The following is a 25,375-nucleotide window of genomic DNA, read 5'->3' as shown; positions in this document are numbered from 1 at the left end:
CTTTTTGGACAAAAGAGAATTTTATGTATTTCTCAGATTTTTGGCAAAAAGTGTTTTTAAGCCATACATGTCTTGAAACGCTGTATTTAATTTATTCAATTCAATCTGTACTATGTATCTTATTTATCATCAATTTCAACAATAAAAACACATTTCATTTTTTTATATATATACCATTTTTTCACTTTTTGGACAAAAAACTATAAACTATAATATGATTTTTATTTTTCCTGCAAAACACTTTTTTTCCGAATAAATGTGCAGACAAATGTTGCAATCAATTTATTTCCTCATATTCAGTATATGTATCTTGTGATTTTCTGCATAAGGTTTTTTCCTCATTCAGTATACTTCTTGAAACATTTATTTCTTCATATGTATAACATGCATCTCATTCTCATCAATTTCAACAATAAAACGCACTTGTCATTTTTGAGCAGGATTCAATTAAAAAACACATTCTGTGTCCTAATTTTGCATTATTAGTTTTAACATAAAAATGTGCTATAAAACAACATTGTATCTGTTACTGTAAATAGCACATAAAGTGTCAATTGCACATTAAAATTAACATATCATCCAACAAGTCTTAGTGTAGTAGATAAAATGTAATGTATGATTTGACCTGCATCCTAATGGTTGTTGCCACAAATGCTAAAAGTAATATGTTTGTGTAAAAGTGCTTTTGTTTTTACAATCTTAGCAGGCAAACTCTGACAAAGACACATTGTAAGAACATTCCACACAGCACTCAAAAGCTTTAATGATATGGATGTCTACACCCTCTTGCAAAAATTCCATTGATCTTGGCAATTTGTAGGCCATCCTTGGTGTAAAAAAACAGCTTGAAAATTTAGCTGGTCCAGCTGGTCATAAGTTGGTCTAGCTGGTTATGAGCTGGTCAACCAGCACGGCCAGGCTGGTCGTAAAGCTGGTCTAGCTGGGTATGAGCCGGTCAACCAGCTACCAATGTATAGCTTGAGCAGGTCAAACCATGTCAAGCTGGGAGATAGTCTGAACTGGTCAACCAGTTAAACTATGTTGAGCTGGGAGTTAGTCTGAACTGGTCAACCAGTTAAAGTATGTTGAGCTGGGAGCTGGTCTGAACTGGTCAACCTGCTACCAGCTGTTTCAAAACTTAGCTTGAGCTGTTTTTTCCAGCAGGGATATTCTTCGTTAAGTTGCTGTAGGCCATGAAATCTGAGTCTGTCATATTGTGTTTACTGGGACTAGTACTGTGTGTGAATAAAAGCTTTTATTGTCTTAGCTGTGAAATCCTTCAGCACTGAACCCTTAATAAATACACTCAGATCTGCAGCCATCCACTCACCTGTATGACCTGACCTCTACAGGGCTGTGTGTTGTGTGCTTTCAAAACAAAATTTAAATAAATAATATACATTTCAAATGATGTGGCCTGCAAAAAGAATGAGAAGGTGCATGGTGGGTAATGAGCTTGTTTGTAGTTCTGTGTCTTTATAGCAGAGGCTACAGTGGAATAACAGGCTGCATGATGGGTAATGAGCTTGTTCGTAGTTCTGTGTCTTTATAGCAGAGGCTGCAGTGGAATAACAGGTTGGAGAGCTGGAATCATTAGTGGGAGGGGGAGGGGCAGTGGGTGGAAGGGGACACAGACAGCATGCAGGCTGGCCAGGGGCAGAAAGGGAGAGGGCCAGATATCTAACCCCAGGGGCATATGAGTGAGGGGAAAATCCTGGGGGAGGAGCAGAGGGGGGGTCTGCAGGACTCTGTGGAGGATGGTGATTGATTGGGGCGATATGGGTGTGGGGGGGCGGATGGGGTGCAGCATGGGGGGTGACCCTGGGGGGACGATCCCGGGGAAGGCCTGGGGGTGCAGCAGGAGCCTGCAGGGGTGATGTTCCATCACAGGGTGCAGGGCAGGTTTCCCAGCCCTGCAGGGGTGATGCTCCATCGCAGGGTGCGGGGCAGGTTTCCCAGCCATCTCTGAGCTCGCTGGACTCCGCCTCACCTCCTGGAACGCACTCTCTGATTGGCTGCTCAGATGCTGTAAGACAAGCGGAAGGGATTTCTCACGGCTCAAGTTCTGACGTACCAAGCGTTCGAGCCCACACCTGGCTTCTGAAACATGGAGTTCAGCTGAATGCTCAGTACACTCCAGTAAGGGCAGGACAGTAATCACTCCATCCCTCACTCCATCACCCACTCTATCTGCCACACCATCTTTTATCTCACTGCTTAACACTTTCTCAGGACGTTCAAGTCTTTTGTTTTCACAAACTTGGGTACTACCATCCCCTTCCAGGGACTCAGAACCTCTACTTTCCTGTAGGTCTCCAGAGGTTTTCACAGGGCTTGGCACCTTCTGAGAGTCCGGACAGAGTCTCAGTCTTTTTCTCCTGGTCTTCAGCTCAGAGCAAGCTCTGTTGCCTAACTGATTTGATCTATCTGGACTACAGTTTAAGCATCTTTCATGATGAAGGACACACTCTTCCTCCTCGCTCAGAGATCCTCGCCGTCTCTTTGCAGACTGGCATTGGTGAGACTTCTGGCTGCAATGCCCTGTGTGGGTGGTGTAGGTTATCTCAGTGCCAGTGACTAAAACACAGTCATTAGAGCTGCATTCTGTGATCAGCAGCTGCTTCTGCGATGAGCGAAAATTCCCCTCACAGCCCCCTGCCAATTCGCCCACTGCTCCAGCTGCCGCGGCTTCAGCCCTTCTGCAGCCTTCTGCGTCCCGCTTCAAACTCTCTGAATCACTGCTGCTCTTACGCTGATCTTCAGGAGTTTTTCTGCTCTTATCCTGATTTTCAGGAGTTCTGCTGCTCTTATCCTGATCTCCAGGAGTTCTGCTGCTCTTATCCTGATCTTCAGGAGTTCTGCAGCTCGTATCCTGATCTTCAGGAGTTCTGCTGCTCTTATCCTGATCTTCAGGAGTTCTGCTGCTCTTATCCTGATCTTCAGGAGTTCTGCTTCTCGTATCCTGATCTTGGGGTGAAGTGTTGCTTCTGAAATGCAGGTGCACTGGTTCCCAGCACTTCCTATGTTTCAGCAGTATCTCGGGTTCCTCAGCATTGCCCTCATCTCTCCTGGCTGTATTCCTCTCCTTCTTCCTCTTCCTCTTTTTCTGCCTTGTGTGGTCTCTCCTTTCTCTGCCCCCCAGTTTCTCCACACTTCTCTTGCTGGGAGTGCTCTCTTTCCAATCCTCCCCACATTTCCTCTTCCTGTTCACCCTGAGAAGCCGTTTTGACATGCTTATGCAGCGGTTACACACGTGGCCATCCTGCCTCTCTACCTGCTCACCTGGATCCTGGTCTGGAATGTTCCATATGGGAGCCCTCAGTACAGTGCTGTCTCCCTGGCTGTGCGGGACGTGGTCTCTGCTCTTCATAGGCCGTAAAGTCTCTTCCTGGCCAGCTCTGAAGTCAAAATGGAGTGGGTTGCAGCTGTACGACAGCGTGGGCTGGGTCCTGGTGTACATCAGCATCTCCACGGGCCACTGGAGAACAGCACCACCATCTTTACTCAGGACAGAGCAGAAAGCATGGCTGGGCCTCCTGAATGCACAACGAGAATCTACCACGGTGGTCTCCCCTTTTCCCACAGAAGAGTAAACTCCTGTGGGAAAATGAGTGCCATCCGCTAATTCCACTCCTGTGGGGATGTCACTGCCATCCGATAATTCCACTCCTGTGGGGATGTCATTGCCATCCGCTAATTCCACTCCTGTGGGGATGTCATTGCCATCCGCTAATTCTCTATTCCCGTCCCTGGGACTTCTGTGCCCTTTGGGGCGGATGCTTCCCACCTGTTCTGCTATTTCCAGGGTTCCTCTAGTCAAACACTCCAGGGACTCTCCTATATCCAGAACCAGGCTTGTGCTCTCCAGATGGAGAGGAAAGCTGGGAGATTTGGGCACACAGGGGACAGCAACATTCTCAGAGTAAACAAGCAAAGTGTGCAGGTCTGTAACTGCCAATGACCTGCCAGGGGCTTCAGGTGACCCCTGACCCTGCACATCCAGTCTCTCAGATGACCCGTGATCCTGTTCACTAGCACTCTCATGAGTTGGCTTCTCAAAGCTGTAAATATTCTTCCTGTAGTTCAGTCCCTTTTCAGTGAGAATAGAGGCGGTTAGACTGGGTAAACTGGCTTTGGCAGGGGCTTCTCTGCATCTCCCTCGGGAGGCCTGTCCTGCTGGTCTCTCAGAGCTCAGAGTGAACACGGCTGCTGAGGGCTCCAGCTTAAAGGACGCTCTCTTAGGCATGGAAAAGGAGAAGGCTATTTTTTCCCTGTACACCTGGTTTTTGACCCTGCTGATATGGGACGATGTGGGCTGTCTGTTTTTGGTAGGCAGACAGGTGCTGGGGTTATCGTCCTGGGAAGCCATGTCCGGTGGTGAAGCGGTACAAGTCCTCTCTGTGTTCCCTCCACAGCCAGTCTCCCGAAAGCTGCATTCCACTGCTACTGTGGTGGACTTGAACATGGGTCCACTCCCTGGAGCGCTACAAAACACAAAAAGCAAAGCGTTGTCCTAAGTGATAATTAAACACAACACAGCCTAAGAGTCTCCGACAGTATATCAGCTTTGCCATTTACAGGGACTAGTTGATGTGTTTCAAACAACATTTTTCACCACAGACAGAAAAATACTGCCAGCACCCTACTCAGAGGAACTGCTGTCTACTAAATAGCCAAGATTTAGCATTAATCATCCAGTGATATAATGAGCTTCTTTCAGTGGATGTGATGGCTGACTGCACTGAGCATTAGTGCTGGGTCACAGCAAGTTTAGTATCACACGCAGCGTGTAATTACTGCACAGTTTGATGAGTCAGGCAGAATTGGCACAAAACATCTTCTACATTTCTTAAACCGATACAGAAATTTTAAACAGGCATTTTACTTTTATGCTGAAACGATGAATATATTAGTATCAGAGATGCAAGTTATGGATCAGCAGAAGATGCCTACTGTACACAAAACAGAAATTTTGTCACTTTTCTGGGTTACAAAGCATTTTCCTAGATTTGTTTTTTAAACTTAGCCCTGTGTCGAGAAACTAGGAAGGAAGTCTTTAAACTTGGAGTATATGACACATACTGTACATTTATGAGTATTGGTAGAAACATAAAAAAGTAAAGTGTCAGCACTCAGTCATGATTTAGCATGTGTATGGTTGTATTGATCACTCTCAGAAATAAAGTCACAGTGGAGGAACAAATTACCCAAACGTACCCTGACAGTACAGTAATGTTCACTTTGGGTACAAAAGAGTACGCATTCCAAGCAAAAAAAGAGGTACACATCAATTATTTATTGCTGGCTTGGGGTATAACTTTAATTATAGAGTACTGCCCCAGCAACAAGCATTTGTACATTTTTATGCAATTTTACTACCTTTATTTCTGAGAGTGATGTGTCAGTACTGTATCCAGTCATGTTTTAGCATGTGCGTGGTCATATTGCTGTGTCAGTATTGTAGCAGTATGGCGATGTTTTAGCATGTGTGTGGTTGTATTGCTGTGTCAGTATTGTAACAGTATGGTGATGTTTTAGTATGTGTGTGGTCGTATTGCTGTGTCAGTACTGTAGCAGTATCGTCACATTTTAGTATGTGTGTGGTTGTATTGCTGTTTCAGTATTGTAGCAGTATCATCACATTTTAGGGAGTCATCCCTATGTTCCCACAGCCCTATGTTCCCACATTTCTAAGATTTAATTTTTTTTCAAAATTAAATGTTTATTATTGATTGTGTAAACTGAACTTTATATATTTAGATGTCAAAATAGTCCTCAAAGGACAGCACTTGCAGATGCCTGTTCCTGGCACATAAAATGTTGAAAAGTACTGATGTAGAGCCCTTTCCAGTTTTAAGTGAACTGCATAAATAGTGTATTTTTTTTTTCTTATTTCACTTGTTTGCTTGTTCATCAAAAACTTATAGATAATTGAACGTGTACTGTGTCTAAATTGCGCAAACATACACTGGATTTCTTCAGGTCCCATGCAAGCAGCCTGCTGAGTGTGAAGTCAACTGAACATAGAGCTGTGAGAACATAGGGCTGTGGGAACATAGAGCTGTGGGAACATAGACACGCTCCCCATTTTAGTATGTGTGTGGTTGTGTTGTTGTGTCAGTACTATAGTTGTAGGGTGATGTTTTAACATGCATGTGGTCATATTGCTGTGTCAGTACTGTAGCAGTATGGTGATGTTTTAGTATGTGTGTGGTTGTATTGCTGTGTCAGTACTGTAACAGTATGGTCATATTTTAGCATGTGTGTGGTTGTGCTGTTGTGTCAGTACTTTAGTAGTCGGTGATGTTTTAGTATGTGTGTGGTTGTATTGCTGTGTCAGTACTGTAACAGTATGGTCATATTTTAGCATGTGTGTGGTTGTGTTGTTGTGTCAATACTTTAGTAGTAGGGTGATGTTTTAGCATGTGTGTGGTTGTATTGCTGTGTCAGTACTGTAGCAGTATGGTCATATTTGTAGCATGTTTGTAGAAGTGTTGTTGTGTCAGTACTGTTGCAGTATGGTCATATTTGTAGCATGTTTGTAGTAGTGTTCGGAACCATACGCACCACCGGATCTCCCGCCGCTGTTCTGCCAGGTGGTGTAAACGGCGAAGAGCTCTCTCCTGCTTCTTCTCCTCCTTCCAGGATTTGGATGCGACATTCCTCGCAAATTCCCGCTGTTTCAGCTCCTTTAACCTCTGAGAAAGCGTGAGATCACATTATTCTGATTCTGTATTCAAACATTACCATGTGAGATCACATATACATTTCTGGCCAGTATAGTTACTTGCTAGGCAGTGTTGAGCATAGTTAGAATGAATTCAGTTTTAAACCACTCAATGTATGTTTTAATTCAGTTGAATAATGGAAAAAGAAAGATGTAGTGTAAGTGCTACCTGTTTGTGGGCATGATCATATGAGTTGATATGGTTGTCATACTGCTGAAGTTTGTGGTACTGCTTGTCACACAGCTCACAGTAGAAGTTGGCTGCTTTGACCGCAGTGTTCTGTGTCTCTGCATAATCCTAAAAGAAAAAATGAATTTAAACAAAAACCCTTACCCTAAATCTAACCCTAATCCTAATCTTAATCCTAACACAATATACATAATTAAACACATTCAATTTAAAAAACATACATACAGTATACGGTCTTAAGATTAAACACTGTGACATAAAATATGTCAGAGAGACAGGGAATAAAATTAGATGTAGACAAGCACAAACCATATATAACATAATCAATTATAAAGAGACAGACACACACCTCGTGGTTCATTTCCTTCACCATAGACGTGAGGCACTAGAAATATTGTGACAAATAATAAATGGACACCAGAGGAGAGATGCAGGATAGAAAAACACTGGATCCTCAGACTTCATTCCCAAGAGGATTGAACAAAGGCACATAAATTTCCAACATGAGAGGGACCAAATCCCTCCTACTTAAAGTACTGGCCAGTGCAAACTTTTCTTTCCTTGGGGAGGGGTAAAAACCCAAACTCTCACTTGAACACTAACCCACACCTTAGATTTTAAACGACATACTGTGATATCACCCTGAAAGAAACAAGTAAAATCAAATTTTTGCAAACTCACATTTTCAAATATACTCCGAAAGGGTCTCCCTCTGAGACTTTCAAGGCAGACACAATGCAATACCCTTTAATTTGGATGGATACTTTGAAGGCATTTACAGTATAACCAATGCAAGGTATAAGAGGGATTTCAGTATCTAGTCTTGATTCTTGGCTTTTGATTGCTCTTGAAGTCTGTTATTGGGGTTTTTCGACCTGAGGACAAGAGTTGTGCAAATGCAAGTCAAGGAAACCATTAAGTGTGATGCCCTGACTATGTATGACAACTGAAATTCAACCATATCATGTACTCTTAAAATTATAGCAAATCTCACATAACACAAAATACTTGGCTTACCGCCTTTTATTACCAAGATACAATCAGCAAAAACATTCAAACTTTATTGACTTTCAATTTAATTTATTTAATTTACTTTCAACCAAAAATCCCAAAACACCAGTCCTTGAACCTCAACTGTCCCCAAACCATCTTTCCAAGCCTGTGAAACAGCCTAATAACAAGCCCAATAATTAGGTAAGTGGCCACAGCTACAGTGATTACAATGAATCACAGCGGCCATAACTGTAGATTGGGCAGGCTGCCCTCTGGGGGACAGCACCTTCGTGGCACCACACAAAGAATCAATATCATGCTGATGCCAAATCAATGCTACTTAACCAAAATGTTTTCACAGCTAAACCTTCAAAGACTCAACGTGACAATTTGAATTCTGAAACAATATCATCGACTTGGTTCTTAACGCCTTAATGGGAAATGAAACAGACTGTAAAATGCATTTTTGAAAACAACCCTGATGAGACACAGCTGTTAGGAAGAAAGAAACTGATTTCCTTCTTGTGTTGCCATCTGTTTTCTCTCACTCCTCTGCACTTAGCACTCTGTGAAACAGGAAGACCAGGACATTATAACACAACACGTCTTTGTGAAATATGAATGAAAAACTAGAAAAAAGTTTAAAAGGACAATTTTATCCAGCTTGCCTCAGGCTACTTCTGAAAGATTTTCAGGTGAAAGTACAAACAGTAAAATAGTGATATCACGCTGAAAATTTCAAGTATACACTACAATTCACTGGTGGTTTGTGCATATCTTTAATAACCTAAACATCACCTAGCTGAATAGGCCTACCCATGCAAATTACAAATCAACCCCTGTTCTGTAACTCATCATTAAAGGAAATAGCTAACATCAAACATCTATGCCATTAATCCTTTAAGTACTGTCCCTTTTTCTTGGCACAAGCTTTTTCTAAGCTATACTATATTGCCAAATGTATTCACTCAGCTCTCCAAATCATTGAATTCAGGTGTTCCAATCACTTCCATGGCCGCAGGTGTATAAAATCAAGCACCTAGGCATGCAGACTACTTCTACAAACATTTGTGAAAGAATGGGTCGCTCTCAGGAGCTCAATGAATTCCAGCGTGGTACTGTGATAGGATGCCACCTGTGCAATAAGTCCAGTCGTGAAATTTCCTCACTACTAAATATTCCACAATCAACTGTTAGTGGTTCTATAAGAAAGTGGAAGTGATTGGGAATGACAGCAACTCAGCCACGAAGTGGTAGGCCATGTAAATTCACAGAGCGGGGTCAGCGGATGCTGAGGCGCATAGTGCGCAGAGGTCGCCAACTTTCTGCAGAGTCAATAGCTACAGACCTCCAAACTTCATGTGATCTTCAGATTAGCTCAAGAACAGTGCGTAGAGAGCTTCATGGAATGGGTTTCAATGGCCGAGCAGCTGCATCCAAGCCTTACATCACCAAGTGCAATGCAAAGCTTCGGATGCAGTGGTGTAAAGCACGCCGCCACTGAACTCTAGAGCAGTGGAGACGTGTTCTCTGGAGTGACGAATCACGCTTCTCCGTCTGGCAATCTGATGGACGAGTCTGGGTTTGGAGGTTGCCAGCAGAACGGTACTTGTCTGACTGCATTGTGCCAAGTGTAAAGTTTGGTGGAGGGGGGATTATGGTGTGGGGTTGTTTTTCGGGAGTTGGGTTCGGCCCCTTAGTTCCAGTGAAAGGAACTCTTAATGCTTCAGCATACCAAGACATTTTGGACAATGTCATGCTCCCAACTTTGTGGGAACAGTTTGGAGATGGCCCCTTCCTGTTCCAACATGACTGCACACCAGTGTACAAAGCAAGGGCCATAAAGACATGGATGAGCGAGTTTGGTGTGGAAGAACTTGACTGGCCTGCACAGAGTCCTGACCTCAACCCGATAGAACACCTTTGGGATGAATTAGAGCGGAGACTGCAAGCCAGGCCTTCTCGTCCAACATCAATGTCTGACCTCACAAATGCACTTCTGGAAGAATGGTCAAAAATTCCCATAAACACACTCCTAAACCTTGTGGAAAGCCTTCCTAGAAGAGTTGAAGCTGTTATAGCTGCAAAGGGTGGGCCGACATCATATTAAATCCTATGGTTTAAGAATGGGATGTCACTCATGTTCATATGCGTGTGAAGGCAGACGAGCAAATACTTATATAATAATAATATAGTGGTATGTCTGGTTTCCAAAAATGCCATTTGGAGACTCCAAAAGGACATTGGCCTTATGAGGTGTAAAATATTGTCTACTAAATTATTGTGGAATTAAAACTATTATGGATTTGGTTTGCTGGATCCTTGCTGTACCGTCTTCACCCAGATTCATGTTGTCTGTGGATTTTACATGGGTGGCATGGTGACCTTGTGATTAGCGCTGTTGCCTCGGAAGAAGGAGGTTCCGGGTTTGATTTCCTGCCGGCCAGATCTTCTCGGCATGGAGTTTGCATGTTCTCCCCCTGTTCACGTGGGTTTACGCCAGGCATTTCGGGTTCAGTATACTCCTACTGTTGCCCTTGGCCTCAAGGCACTGGCCTCAGAACTGGAGGTAGTCCCCAGGTGCTGCACTGAGGCTGCCCACTGCTCCTAAGTAACTAGGATGGGTTAAATGCAGAGGACAAATTACCCAATGGGGTTCAATAAAGTATATTTAATCTTGTCCATTTTTTTATTAGCCAGATAAGTGCGCAAAGTAAAACCCGGAATCCACCAAATATCTGGAATATGAACTGAAGCAAAAAGAGCTGTTCTGGGTTTTACTTTGTGCAATTATCTGGCTAACTCAGCAATCCTGTTTTGTGGAACAGGAACCTGGTCTCTCTAGCTCATTCACAACTTGTTCAACTGAACTTGGTTCAATTTCTGTGACACATGTTGTTATTTAGAGATGGTTGCCTAGGTGAGTATATTGCCTTCTTCATGGTGATCTGTTTGCTGAGCTATCTTGCCTGCGCTGCCAGACTCCCTGGTGGGTTAGTCTGTTACACTCATGCTGTTACATTACAATATTTAATTTATACTGATGTGCGAGTGGGCGTTAATCCAATATGCAGGTTACATTCTTTATTTCTACAAGCATGATTCATTGCAGGACCCATCACTTGGTGTCTGTTTAAGGCTGAATTAAATCCGATGGGTAAGACGGAACAGGAGTGAGTCAGAATGTACAACGAATAAAATAAAAAATATTATGTGATTAAAAAACACTCCCACAGTTTTCATATTCCTTCAACTTGGTGGTAAATAAAACTGACTTTAGAAATAAGCTGGGGGTTACAATAAGCTGTCCACATAGGGAACTGATGTCCACATAGGGAGCTGATTTTTATTTTGAAGGATGATGAATTCACTGATTGACAGGAGATAGTTTTGTGAAATGGCCATTTTAAAAGAAATGGGCAGATTCAGACCAGCCGTGGTTTGAGTAATGATGACAAAAGAAACAACAACCAAACTTTCTATGATTCTTCTGAGCCCCACAGTTATATGTGAATATTACAGTGAGCGTGGTCACTATCATAGCCATGATGGAGAGCAGACTGATGTTACTGTTAGGGCTGATCAATTTAATTTAAGTCTTCGGAGTTCTGCGGCTTTCAGCAAATGCAAACATTTCACATTTCACAAACATTTTTGTGATTCATTTAACTGGGCATTAGAAAATGTTTCTGTCTGACAAGACTCCTGGGGCCTCATTCATAAACGTTGCGTATGCACAAAAGAATGCGTACGCCACTTTCCAAGCAAACTTTGGCATTTATAAAAAACGAACTTGACGGGAAAATGTGCGGCCCTCCACGGAAACTCTGACCCATGCGTACGCACATTAACTGGAGAAATGAGAAACTGCGACTCCGATGGCAATGGGATGAAACGCGAGAAAGGGTGTGAAATTGATACCACTGTGTAAAATAAATCGAAATATTACCTCTCACGTATCATATATGAAGAGTTAATTTGCAGCTGTTTGATTGATGCTCCCTGGAGTGCCCAAAAAATATGATTTAGGATGATAAATATAAATGTATAATGAGATGTTGTTGTAAAATAATCCCTCAAATATGTAGACGAATTGTTAAACAATACTTCATGTTATTAAATGTATTCTCATAAATTATATTGTGAACAGTCGGACAAATTACGCTGCACTGATGCCGTTTACAATGCGTCAGTCGGGCAGATACGAGTGCATAGTTTCATATATTGTTATCATATTCATATATTATGTTTTATAATGTGTTTATTGTTATGCATTTTTGTTCGTTTTATCTCTTAATTTTGTAACTGTGTTTTCAATGGTGCTAGACAAATAACGTGTATTATTATCATTATTATTATTATTATTATTATCATTATTATTATTATTATTATTATTATTATTATTATTATTATTACTGTTCGTCATTTACAATCAATCAGGATAATTCCCACACCTGTAGCTTTTCAGAGGCAATCAAATGGCTGAAATCCCTTTTCTTGGCCTTCTTTTCAGCGTTTGCCATTGTCGTCTTCGTGAAATGCATATTCATTAGGGGTATTTCACTGCCTATTTATAGGCAACTGTGGGTGGGACATGAAGCTGGTGCGCCACATTTAGAGTTGATTGTGATTTATAAAGGAAAACTGGCATGGGACGTGCGTGTGCACTGTTTTATAAATCAGAATATTTTTGTGCGTACGCACGTCCTGGGTTTCATGCGTACGCAACCTTTTGACGTGAATCCTACGCACAGTTTTATAAATGAGGCCCCAGAAGTTCATTTCTATGGCTAAATGACATTTTGTTATGGAACCTGGTTTGTCCACTAGATGGTGTGGCTGGAGTGGTTCATTGAGAAGAATTAGATATATTTCTCTTGTTGGCTGTTACTCAGACAGTGAAGAGTTTTTAATGGGGAACAGATTGATTGGGCTGTTAAGTTGAACGTCGGAGGCAATTTTGTTTTTAAGTTTGAAGATTTCCTTAGAGCTTTCTGGATATAATTTGGACCAAGAACTGAACTGCGTCTATTGATCGATATTACACACACCCATTGTTCGTGGCTGATGTGCTGCTCAAATCAAATAGCCCCCACTTCATGATGTTCTGCCAACATGCGTGGGACTTTGTAAGAAAGTGTCAGGGGTCTTTCTTTACAACAGGACCAGCAAGAGCAAGGCTCCAAAGAACTCCAATGGAAACATAGGAGAAAGATAAGGGCAGGCATTGCAGAGAGGATTACAGGCACTAAAGTGTTTTCATTACGTAGGATGACACGAGAGCTCTCTGATTCCATTTATCGCTTGTATTCTGTAAAAAAGGGTTACATCCTTTATTCCAAAAGTCAAATACACCTGCCCTGCATAGATCTATTCAACACTGTCAATCCCTGCAACTGTGAAAACATTTATTTTGTCTCATTTGGCCATTCACAAAACAATATTTGATAACCATTTATCGAGCCATTTAACCATTCCCTTTCAAAGAAATAGTCAGTTTGTTCTGTTAAACCAACCATAGAACACTGCTGACCCAAATTGACCTGTCACAACATCTCTGTACAGAAGTATATGCACAGACTTTCTACAACCCTGCTGAGGGACAAAAATGTTCACATAAGTCATGACCACAAAGAAGTAATACATCAGAAAACTTTTCTCAGAAAAGTTATGTTGGTACATTTCATATTCCTGATAATGAAATCTGTTCTGCAGGTTCAGCTCTGCCTAAGTGTCTCCACCACTAATCCCTCCAATTTAAACAGGTAATACAGAAAGTGAATGTCCTAACAGTCCATCAAAACAGTACCAGTCATGTCCCCCTTTTGCTTTAATTGCAACGTGCACTCGAGCTGGCATGGACTTTGTACAAAACCTAATGAGCCCTATACACACACACACACACACACACAGACACACAGACACACACACACACACACACACACACACACACACACACACACACACACAAACACACACACACACAAACATCACTTTTCAAAATGACAGATGAATCTGAGAGACAGTGACATCATCACACAGATCTGTGTCATACTCCACATAATCAAAAGTATCTGGTTCTTAAAAAGGGAATTATGAGTGAGGTGTGACTCGAGAAATATATTATTCAACAAAACTCTCTGCTCTGGTGAAATGCCATTGGGAATACATTACAAAAACATGATTCAGAAAAAGACAGCAATCAAAGAACTTTCTCTCTGTTGTTGCTGTGGCAGATTATGTTCTTTGAAGTGTCAATGGGGATTAGAAAGGAAGCTGTGTAACTGGAGTGAGGTAATGCTTGTCATAGATTCCTTTCATTAACTCCCCAATAGAGACAAGCTGCAGGCCACAGAACAGCCCCGCACATACACACAGACACACACATAATACATTCATATGTACACACATACACACACACAATCACAAACACACGCACACACACTCTTACAATTTGTAAAAAGATCTGAAACCATTCAGCACGACAAATATGCAGCAATAGTCTAATTTAGAAAGGGGGAAAATACTTTTTCATGACACTGTATGCGTGACCCAGACCATGGACCTCAGAATGCATTTCTAAAAGGTTGGGCCAAGTATGACTAAATTCCTAAAGGGAAAATATTGCTGAATGGATTTGAATAGTCACACAGTGATAGTGATATGGTAGGTGTTTGGCCCACACTAAAATAGGTCAATTTAGGGCCCTACTCGCCCCCCCGGTTCCGTGGTCCTGGTTCCAGACAGCACTGCGACGCTATCTGCTATGCTAGCTGTGCAGTTGTATGCACTTTCCGCACACATTGTGCTCATTTTTACTGGTTCATTCTCCCGAGTATTTAACAAACGTTATATTCGAGAGTAGAGGAAGCATATTCATTATTAAACTGTGAAAGTACTGATTCATTACGTGAAATAGAAGAGTTACAGCCATGACCTATAGCACTGCAGAAACCCTAAAAAATAACTGGGTTTGGTCCTTTTCTGATCTAGTCTGCGCTTTAAAATATTGATGTCAGACTATATAAGACCTTCCTTCCCCTCTCTCCCTGTTTTACAGACAAAAGAGCTTCATAATAATTAAGAACTCAAGGCTTACAACAAGGGGTGCAAAACATCATTGAAGGCTAAATAATGACATTAAACCATCATGCAAGTACCCCTTTAGGCAGATCCGGGAAACGCTTTAATGTACTTCATTTGACAAGCACTTCAAACAGCTTAATTAACTCTCTAGTGCTTTAAGCGAAGTAGACAATAAATTTGATGAAGCATCTCACAGTAACCAAGCATGCTTGTACCCTGTCATCCTTTCAGTAACAGCACACATTGGGCGCAGAGGAAGATGAGGGTGGCTTAATTATATAAAGTTGGCACTGTGTTTTTGAACAGGGATATCCATCACTATCACAGTGGGGACAAACACATCATTAATGAGATTACAACAGACAATCGAACCCTGGCCTTCCTCTGTATCTCCTGAGCAGCTAACCTTCCTGAGGTTCATCCTTACGTTCATCCGCCATTTTATAATCGATTTTGTTCAAATAGATTTGAACACAGGTTCAGCTTTTTATTGCTACCGTTGTTTTATACGTCATTATTTTCCACAATTGCCTATATTTTACCGTTCAGGAGCACATATTAGCATATATGAATCAATGGTGACATAACCTCTCTCTAAAAGAAACATTTGAAACAGCCTAATACATAAAAAAAAAGCACAGCTGTTGGTGAACAGATGGGTTTGAATGTTTGAAATGATTATGGGATACTCATTCTGCATTTGACACAATGTGGCATTTAAGGGGTAGACATTGGAAGTGTAATCTCTGATCAGCTGGTGATAACCACACAAATGTCTTCTTATGGATATCAGGACCTAGACTAAAGCTGACTGCCTTATGCAGGTTCCGGCTCATACATACTGTTTCAAATCTAAAAGAAAGCCAAGTGCCTTATGCAGGTCCTGGCTCATACATACTGTTTTAAATCTAAAAGAAAGCTGACTGCCTTATGCAGGTCCTGGCTCATACATGCTGTTTTAAATCTAAAGGAAAGCTGACTGCCTTATGCAGGTCCTGGCTCATACATGCTGTTTTAAATCTAAAGGAAAGCTGACTGCCTTATGCAGGTCCTGGCTCATACATGCTGTTTTAAATCTAAAGGAAAGCTGACTGCCTTATGCAGGTCCTGGCTCATGCATGCTGTTTTAAATCTAAAGGAAAGCTGACTGCCTTATTCAGATCCTGGCTCATACATACTGTTTTATATCTGAAGGATAGCAGACTGGCATATGCAGGTCCTACTGGGCATTAGGAGGTGTTAATGGGAATGGGAACCCCAGACATTCTGGTTATCATAAATACTGCAGCTCTGAAGCTACGGGATCTTTTCCATCATTCTTTAAATCTGCAAAGCTAATTTTAGATTAAATAATGTATCTATATTAAATAACTCATGTCAAACTTCTGTGGACCATTATTTGGATGAGCTAATCTAGCCCTATTCAATTCCACGTCCTGCGGCCTGCAGTGTATGCAGATATTTGCTGCTAACACGCCACACCACCTGATTTCACTAATCATTTTACCTGCTCGGTTCAGATAATAAGCTAATTAGTAAAATCGGGTGGTGGAGAGCACAGCTGAAGCAAATGTCTGCAGACACCGCTGCCCACAGGACGTGGAGTTGAGTAGCACTGAGCTAGTAGTCTGTATACATTTTTTTTTTTAACAATGAATCTGAGAGATAGCATAGCAGTGCCTACTGACATCAAAGACATTTTTCTTCTAAGTTCTTCTAAGGTAACCCTGGCTGCCAACTAGATGATATCTGTTTTAAATCAAAGAATTACAGTTAGATATTAAATGGAACTGCCATTGGAAAAAAGAAAAAGAAAACAAACAAAACCCCAAAACAAAACAAAGGAAAAGTAATGATATTTTTCAAATATCACTCTTTTGATCACTCTTTCAAAAATGCTTATTTATCTATTTATTTGCTTTCAAGAGGGCTATGGCCACAGCAAACAAAGGGATTTCGGACTGTCTGGGTCCGAGGTAGTATTAGCTGTTCATGGCAACCAACAAGGGGTGTGGTTGTCATGGTAATTGTTTTCAAATCAGTGACCGTAAGAAACCACAACCCCGGAAATTCGAAACAGACAACTGCTCCTTCAAAATGGGTTAGACAGATATTTCATTTTCCATTCTTTGCATTTGTTCAGTTGATGATTCAGTGTGTTGAGCTGTCTCACCCACACACTGGGCCCATTCCAATCAGACCCAATCATTTCTCTTGTGTCTTTACGATGTATCCTCATCTTTCCTTCTGAAACAAACTCCTTAAATCAACATTACTTTGTCTCGCTGAAAGTGTATTTTCACCCTGTGAGCGATTAGTGACCTGTCCAAGGTGCATTCCTGCCTCTCGCACTCTGTGACCCTGACCAGGAATAAGCTGCTCAGAAAATGGATTGATATATTTTGGGTGGAAAATATATTTTCCAACTCAATAATATTAATATTAATTTGAATGTTTAATGCAGATTAATAAAGCCGAGATATTGCTCAAAAAAATTATGCTTAAAGCCAAAAATGACTTGAAATTGGCCGTCACGATTTACGACTGATTATGATAGAACAGGTCACAAATCTGGGATAAAACTGTCCTAATTGCAAATGTGAATAGTACAGCACTGTCCAGAGGAATACCAAACTCCTCCATCTTGTTTTACATGGTTCAGTTTCATTAGCGGAGAGGAACCTTCATCAGTCCTCACACTCCTGGTGTGCTCAGTGTGAACTCTTCTCCTGTTTGGACAATGTTTCAAAACATTCCTCACAGGGACCACAGGCTTGTCAACTTAAGGGAAATGACTTGCCAAAACAGTACTTGCCAAAGCATTGCTAGTTTAATACATTCACACGGTCTGACACAACTGCAGTCACATTTTTAAAATCAAGGCTTGAAAGTCTCTAAGCGTTACTTGAAGCCATCCGCCCACAACAGAAATGTATTATCAAGGAAAACTGTCAAATCTGGTGTGATGGATTTTCCTTGACAAATGAACAATGTGAATCATAATTGTCTGTCCCCACTGTAGATTTGTCTGCAGGACCACAGATACGCTGCCAGTTGCTTTGATCAGTTAATTTATTTTGTTTATTTTATTTATTTATTTCTGGATTTTTTCCCTTTTTTCTCCCAATTTGGTAGCCAATTGTACCCCGTCTAATTCAATTAGAGCGAGTATTAGATGCACCACCCACACCCCGTCCCTCGGCGGCCCTACGGAGAGCGACAGCCTTCTTCAAGCCATCTCGCCACATGCTGGTAACCGTGATTCCGAGGTGCCCAAGGTGCTTTTTATTGTGCGGCGATCTACTAACCCTGCCAAGTCCCCCTGGAGCAGCGAGCCAGTTATGCTGCTCCACGTGAGCCGGCCAAACTTGGCTTTTGGCAGGACCGAGAATCTAATCCCGGGCCCCGGTGTGCAACTGCAGCGAACTGCAACCGCAAGTCTGCTGCATCTTAACCTGTTGCGCCAACTCCGCCCTGAGTTAATTCATTTTAATCCCTGCTGTGAAATCCAGCTATGAAAATGATAAATTTAGTTGGTCAAGCTGGTCGTAGTTGGTCTAGTTGGGTATGAGCTGGCCCACCAGCATGGCCAAACTGGTCATTAAACTGGTCCCGCTGGATATGAGCTGGTCAACCAGCTAGCGCTGGTAGCTGTTTCAAAGCATAGTTTGAGCTGGTCAAACTATGTTGGGCTTGGATCTGGCCTGAACGGGATACCAGCTGTTTGTGGTCAGCAGCAGTCTGGATCACATTTCTGTTAGCCCAACATTTATTACATGCTTGTTCAGCAAAGTAACATTGTTTGGGATTACCCAGTTTTTGCAGTAGGATATTTGCTCTTAAGAAAGCCTGCTTAGAGCTGTCTTTTCCCTGCTGACTGATGGTTCCACTCAGACATGTGTGACTCGACGCAGTAAAGGGGGAATCATCGTGCATCGAGCTTTTTAATTGAAAAGATCTAGAAGATCTGGATTGACCAATCCATTTTGGACATATGGCTTGTTAAAGTATGTGTGTTTGACAGAAGTGTTCCAGTGTCTAGAAAAGGGAGAAGACCCAGGGGTGGATTTGGATTTCAGGGCTGGAGTTGACTGATCCTGGCCTACAGGGACCCCTAGAGGACAACAATTGAAGTCTAAATCCAGACAGGTGGCCTACCATTAATCATTAATTAATTAATCATTAATCTATTAAAGATCCATTTAACAGATGCCCAGCATCCCAGAAATGCTCACCACACATCAGCAGAGGTGGCGAGGGACAGAACAATTGTTTAGGCAATTAAATCTGGGGACGATTATGTGGCAGGTTGAAAGAGCCAGGCTGGGAATTTAGCCAGGACACCGGGGAACCCCCTACTCTTTGGAAAGAGTGTGATCGGATCTTTAATGACCGCAGAAAGTCAGTCAGTTTAATATCTCATCCAAAAGACAGTGCCTCCTACAGCACTGTGTCCTCATCAATGCACTGGGGCATTTGGGTCTATTTGACCAAAGGGAAGACAGCCACGACTGGCCCACCAACACAACTTCCAGCAGAAACTTAATTTACCTAGGAGGTCTCCCATACCAGTACTAACCAAGCCCACACCTGCTTAGCTTCAGCCATTTGGCAGGAGCAGGGTGCATGGTGGGATGGCTGCTGTTAATACCTGTCACACATACCCAGGGGTGGAACTATGCCTGTCAATCATACCCAGGGGTTGACCAGTTCAGACCAGCTCCATACTTAACATGGTTTGACCTGCTCAAGCTATGTTTTGAGACAGCTTGTAGCTGGTCATTTTAAGCTGATCATTCAGAATTTTGCAATTTTGCACTTTCCTGCTCTGTTGCCCTGTTCTATTGTGAACAGACTTTTCCACTGTGTTACTCCTTTCACCATGGAAACAGACACACTTGTCCATTGTGTTACTCCTTTCACCATGGAAACAGGCACACATTTCCACTGCGTTACTCTGTTCACCGTGGAAATAGGCGCGCATTTACACTGTGTTACTCTGTTCACCATGGAAACAGGTTCACTTTTCTACTGCATTACTCTGTTCACCATGGAAACAGGTACACATTTACACTGCGTTGAAAAACAGGCATGCTTTCTGGATTCTCAGGTCAGGTTCTTTATGGAGTAGAGCACAGTCAGGAGGGCCCAGCTCATGGTTTAAGTACCACACGTGGAGTAGTGAGTGAGTAATGCAGCAGGGCTTCCATTTCTACTCACTCTGTAAATCGTGAAAAGACACGGTCTCCCCGGAAAACCAGTGAAGCTTTACTTTCAACATTTCTCAGCTGCTCTTTTATCTTTGCATTCTAAAAATAGCCAAACAAATGAAAATCCCTTGTTTTGTTTAGAGCTAAGAAAACTGGAACACTGAACTGTTATGACAGATTTGCTACATTTTCATCTTTGTGAGGGAAATACATTTCAGAGGTTTATACATTTTGGAGGGGGCTGATGCTGCACCTTGAGTAGCTCCCAGGACATTGTTCCTGCTTGTCTGCACATTCCCTTTCCATCTGTTACATTCAACATTCCTCACGTTTTCCACAGGGAAAATACCCCCAAACCATAACATGAATATTTCAATAATAATAATAATAATAATAATAATAATAATAATGAAAACAGCTGATTAATCTTGCACATGTACACGGCACAGTATGAGTATAACGCACCACCATGTCTTTGTCCTGAAGTTAAGAGCATTCTCTTCCTGCACACAGTGAGTTTAATGAAACAAAGAGCCAAAGAAAGGATACTTACCAAGTTCCTGTTTCCATCCTTTCCCAGGGGGCCACGGAAAACCCCCTTAATGTTCCGGAAATGACCGTTGCTGAGGTGTGTGGAGCTGATGACAATGTAGTAGCAAGCCATGAGCAAACGGGTATCCAGGGACGAACACACATACGGTCCAGCTAGACAGAGAGTGAGAGAGAGATAGAGACAGAGAGAGCGTGTGCGTGCATGAGAGAGAGAGAGAGAGAGAGAGAGAGAGAGAGAGAGAGAGAGAGAGAGAAAGAAAGAGAGAACAGTGTCCCTTGAGAAAAGGATGAAGCCCTCCCTAATGAAAGGGAGGGGCTCTGAGCTGAGGAATTGCCTCTGTGCAGGGGGGATGCCTCTGTGCTGTGCTCTCTCCTCTTCTATCTCCACTCTGTCCTCCTCTCCTCTCATTTCCTCTCTTCCTCTCGCCACTCCCCTCCTCTTCCTCAACTTTCTCTTTCTCTCTCCTCCTCTCTGTCCTCCTGTCCTCTCTTCTTCCTTGGCCCGTCTCTTCTATCTTTTTAGGGTGTCCACTCTTGCATATGATTCTAGAATTGATCAACAGCTGAAAAGTAAAATGTGATTATTTACAGTGAAACACCATTATCCATCCATCCATCCATCCATTATCTGAACCCGCTTATCCTGAACAGGGTCGCAGGGGGGCTGGAGCCTATCCCAGCATACATTGGGCGAAAGGCAGGAATACACCCTGGACGGGTCGCCAGTCCATCACAGGGCACACACACCATTCACTCACACACTCATACCTACGGGCAATTTAGACTCTCCAATCAGCCTAACATGCATGTCTTTGGACTGTGGGAGGAAACCAGAGTACCCGGAGGAAACCCACGTAGACACAGGGAGAACATGCAAATTCCGCACAGAGAGGCCCCGGCCGATGGGGATTCGAACCCAGAACCTCCTTGCTGTGAGGCGGCAGTGCTACCCACTGCACCATCCGTGCCGCCGAAACACCATTATGTACTGCATAAACAAATACAGTCTGCTACCGTATGCTTAACATATTGTTACCATAAGTTATACGCAGATGTTCTGCTAACTTTAGTTGCCAGTATTTTACTGTAAAATTTAAAAAACATTAAAAAATAAAAAGATACTGAGAATGTATAATATTATGTATTAGTTATGCATTACTGTATTTAACCATAAATAATAACATTCTTTAAATTTCAGCTGTTTATTCAATTTCATGTCTTCACTATTTTATGGACTTTTATCATACAAATTTGGAAGCCTTTTACAGTGTAGGTTGGCACACCTGCATTGAACATTTGATCTAGATACTCAGTTTGAATGGCCTCACTAAACTGTTAGCTGCATGTGTAAAGCAATATGAAAAAAAAAGAGATTATACGACATAAATAATTATACAGAAACCAGAATGCTTGGTAACTAAGCAACCCATTCCAGAATTACAAATAAAACGCAGAAGTGAGAAAAAGAGAGGATCACAAATATATCTGCATGAATTTGCTTCATTAATTTACTGGCACCATTATTTTGATGTAATTTTAATTTTACAGTCTGGTTTATTAAATATGACAAGGAAATGTCAACAAGCCTTCCGGAATTCAGCAGAAACAGTGCTGAACAGAGCTGAAGACTTGTGCTTATTTCTATATAAATGTCTAATTAATTTTCTTTCACTGTGGTTGTTGAACAAAAATCTTTGTCATAGATATTTTTGCATTTTCTCAGCGTTTTGACATAAGACTAAATGGTCTTACGTATTTTCATGATTTTCCACTGAAACACATTTATTATTTAATATATGTCATGAAACTCATATTAATGCACTTTTTTCACCCTAGTTGTGAATTTAGTTTTTTTGCTTTTATGTTCCTTTTTTAAAACTTTATTTAAAAAGTAGTACATTTAAATACAATTTTTAAATGTTTTTGCTGATTTTCCACTGAAACATCATAAATGTCAGACATATTAACACAATTAGTTCACCATGTTTGTTAAATAATCCCATCCATTCAAATTAAAAAATGGCAAAATTAATTTTGGAGAGGTGATGTATTTGAGAGTGACCAAGAATAAGTACAAGAAAATGATTGTAAAGAATATCCAATTCTCCTAGAATATCCAATTTTATCATATCAACCGCAGTGGGCACACCAAGCTTTCCCATAGCATGACTCTACTTTGGCCTGTAAAGATGGAGTCAGTATCTAAGTCCACTCATAGCCTCTGATAATTTAAGGCCAGTGCTTTAACTCATGCCAGAAAGTCTGCTTTACTAATGAAAACAACGTGCCAAAACCTATGAATATTTTTTAATCTTTTTACTTCCTCTAATGGAAAATGCTGACTGCAGATCTTTTCTTAATGTTACTGAATTCCTCCCATTTACACACCTATTTTTTACCCCAAGGAAATAAACGGTGAGATAAAAGTAGAATCCATTTGAATACAAAATGTGTTTTAATTTTTGCTGCCACACATTAAGCCTCATTAACAGCCTACCTGAAAATAGGGGATCTGATTAGTAACACCGCTCTCTTCACCTAATTTGTCCCAGCTCGTAGCCTTTTACATGCTTGAAGAGAAGCTGTGGAGAACTGTTACAGATTTCACTTCAATTACATGTTACAGAGGCACTCACGTGCTGCATGGCTTCTTATTAATATTCATGGGCAATTTATATTTTTATTTTGGTATGTTCCAGTGATGGGGCTTTGATGGTGTCGTGATCCTGGGACTTCCTTTACATGGGGTGTGAATCTCACACCCTCACTCTCCCCTGCCTGCGATCCCACGGTGGAACAGATGACAGTTATAAGGTTGGAGGGCTTCTTGCAGCCTTGTGGCTTTACATGTTAAACGGTAACACATAAGAACATTAGGGCTCATGAGAAGAACAGGCCATTCAGCCCTACAACATAAGAACATCAGGCAGTAAATATTTCCTGGCTTGTTTGGTTTTATTTTCAACACTAAGCTGAGGAAAGTCTAAAATAGATGGTTTGCATTTTTATAGCACCTTTATCCAAAGCGTCACAATATGACCATAATAATTATAAATCTCTTATGACAGAGTATTCACAGCTGGTATCTTAGAACTTTTTATCTTTTTGTGCGATTTGTTTGTTTCTTTTAAAAATGTTCACCACAGATAAACAAGATCAAAGAAATAGCACAAAAGCAGAATATCCCAGCACATATAAGACAAGGCTTTTGTTGTTATATACGTACATATGTTACACTTGGGCATTATATAAATATGTTTTACATATTTTCCATCAACATTTTATATCGAGATGAAAGAAATGACCTTGCACATTCTCCTCTCTAAATAAAGGCTTATCTGAACACAATATAAATCATTTATGTTCTTTTTCATATGCAAATCATACATTCCTTCATTATGTCAGGTGCGCAAACATTATAATAACAGCATACAAGATATTTTAACATCCTAACACCAGGATTTGAGGAAAAAACAGCGGAAAATAATTTAGAAGAGCTAAAAAAAAGAAACTCAGAGTTAAACATATAACATTTCAAATGACTTCAATTATTGTTTTTAAGTGACTTTATAAGACAACTGTTCAGGTGAAAGTCATATAGTCTAAAAAGTATATTTTTTAGTCCTTATAGAAACTATTAGTTTTGAATTTGAGCTGCCCTATATTGAGCTGGCACATCGCAGCACAGCCATGGCCATTTTCGACGACACCCTACAGTTCTGGAGGGTTATTACTGCACCTTTGCTCAAGCGCCCTGTTAGATTTGGATTGGCAGCTTGCTGACTCGTTGCCTGGCACGCTCTGCTTGAGGACGTGTTCCTGCGGTTTCTCATCATCAGCGCCGGAGTGATAACTGGGCTCCTGATTGGCTGGCTGCTCAGGCCAGGTCCAGGTGTACTAGGCACGCGCAGATACTATGCCAAAGGACCCAGAGACAAGAACAAAAGATGAAAAACAACAAATCAATGAATACTGTCTCAGGGAAAATGGAAGCCACACGCCTCCCCGGTTGTAACCGATATTTTAAGTGATAGCAGAGCTGTGGGCAGAAGCCCTGCTGCGCAGACAGACTGATCGATGCGTCCCTGCATCAGACCCTCCTGCAGCTCTTCCGGTCCCAACTCTGCTGTGTAAAATCACAAACTCCAGTGCAGCTCTGGCTGGTCCCCACTCTAAATGGTAAATGGTTGGCACTTATATAGCGCCTTTATCCAAAGCACTGTACAATTAATGCTTTTCATTCACCCATTCATACTCACACTCACATACCAACAGTGATTGGCTGCCATGCAAGGCACCAACCAGCTGATCAGGAGCATTTAGGTGTTAGGTGTCTTGCTCAGGGACACTTCGACACAGCCCGGGCGGGGGATTGAACCGGCAACCCTCCGACTGCCAGACGACTGCTCTTACTGCCTGAGCTGGTCCCCACTATGCAGTGTAAAATCACACACTCCACTGCAGCTCTGGCTGGTCCCCACTCTGCTGTGTAAAATCACACACTCCACTGCACCTCTGCGTAGTTCTCAATCTGCTTTGTAAAAACACACACTCTACTGCAGTTCTGGCTGGTCCTCTCTCACAGCAAATGCTGTGTTCATTAATTTTGGTGCTCAT

General features: G+C 41.7%; 1 protein-coding gene across 1 annotated transcript; it reads right to left on the bottom strand.

Moving 5' to 3' along the window:
• Positions 1–267: 267 nt before the first annotated feature.
• On the bottom strand, positions 268–20,892 carry LOC133116998 (zinc finger protein 804A-like). The gene is made up of 4 exons (XM_061227052.1): positions 20,760–20,892; positions 6,897–7,025; positions 6,568–6,698; positions 268–4,484 (listed from the first exon to the last, which is right to left on the bottom strand). The coding sequence occupies exons 1-4, from the start codon at positions 20,868–20,870 to the stop codon at positions 1,547–1,549; spliced, it is 3,309 nt and encodes a 1,102-aa protein (XP_061083036.1). The 5' UTR covers positions 20,871–20,892; the 3' UTR covers positions 268–1,546.
• Positions 20,893–25,375: the final 4,483 nt, after the last annotated feature.

Source organism: Conger conger, chromosome 17 (assembly GCF_963514075.1).
Source record: "Conger conger chromosome 17, fConCon1.1, whole genome shotgun sequence".
Lineage (NCBI taxonomy): Eukaryota > Metazoa > Chordata > Actinopteri > Anguilliformes > Congridae > Conger > Conger conger.
Note: the sequence above shows the minus strand (reverse complement) of the source record. Positions and strands in the feature narration are given on the sequence as shown.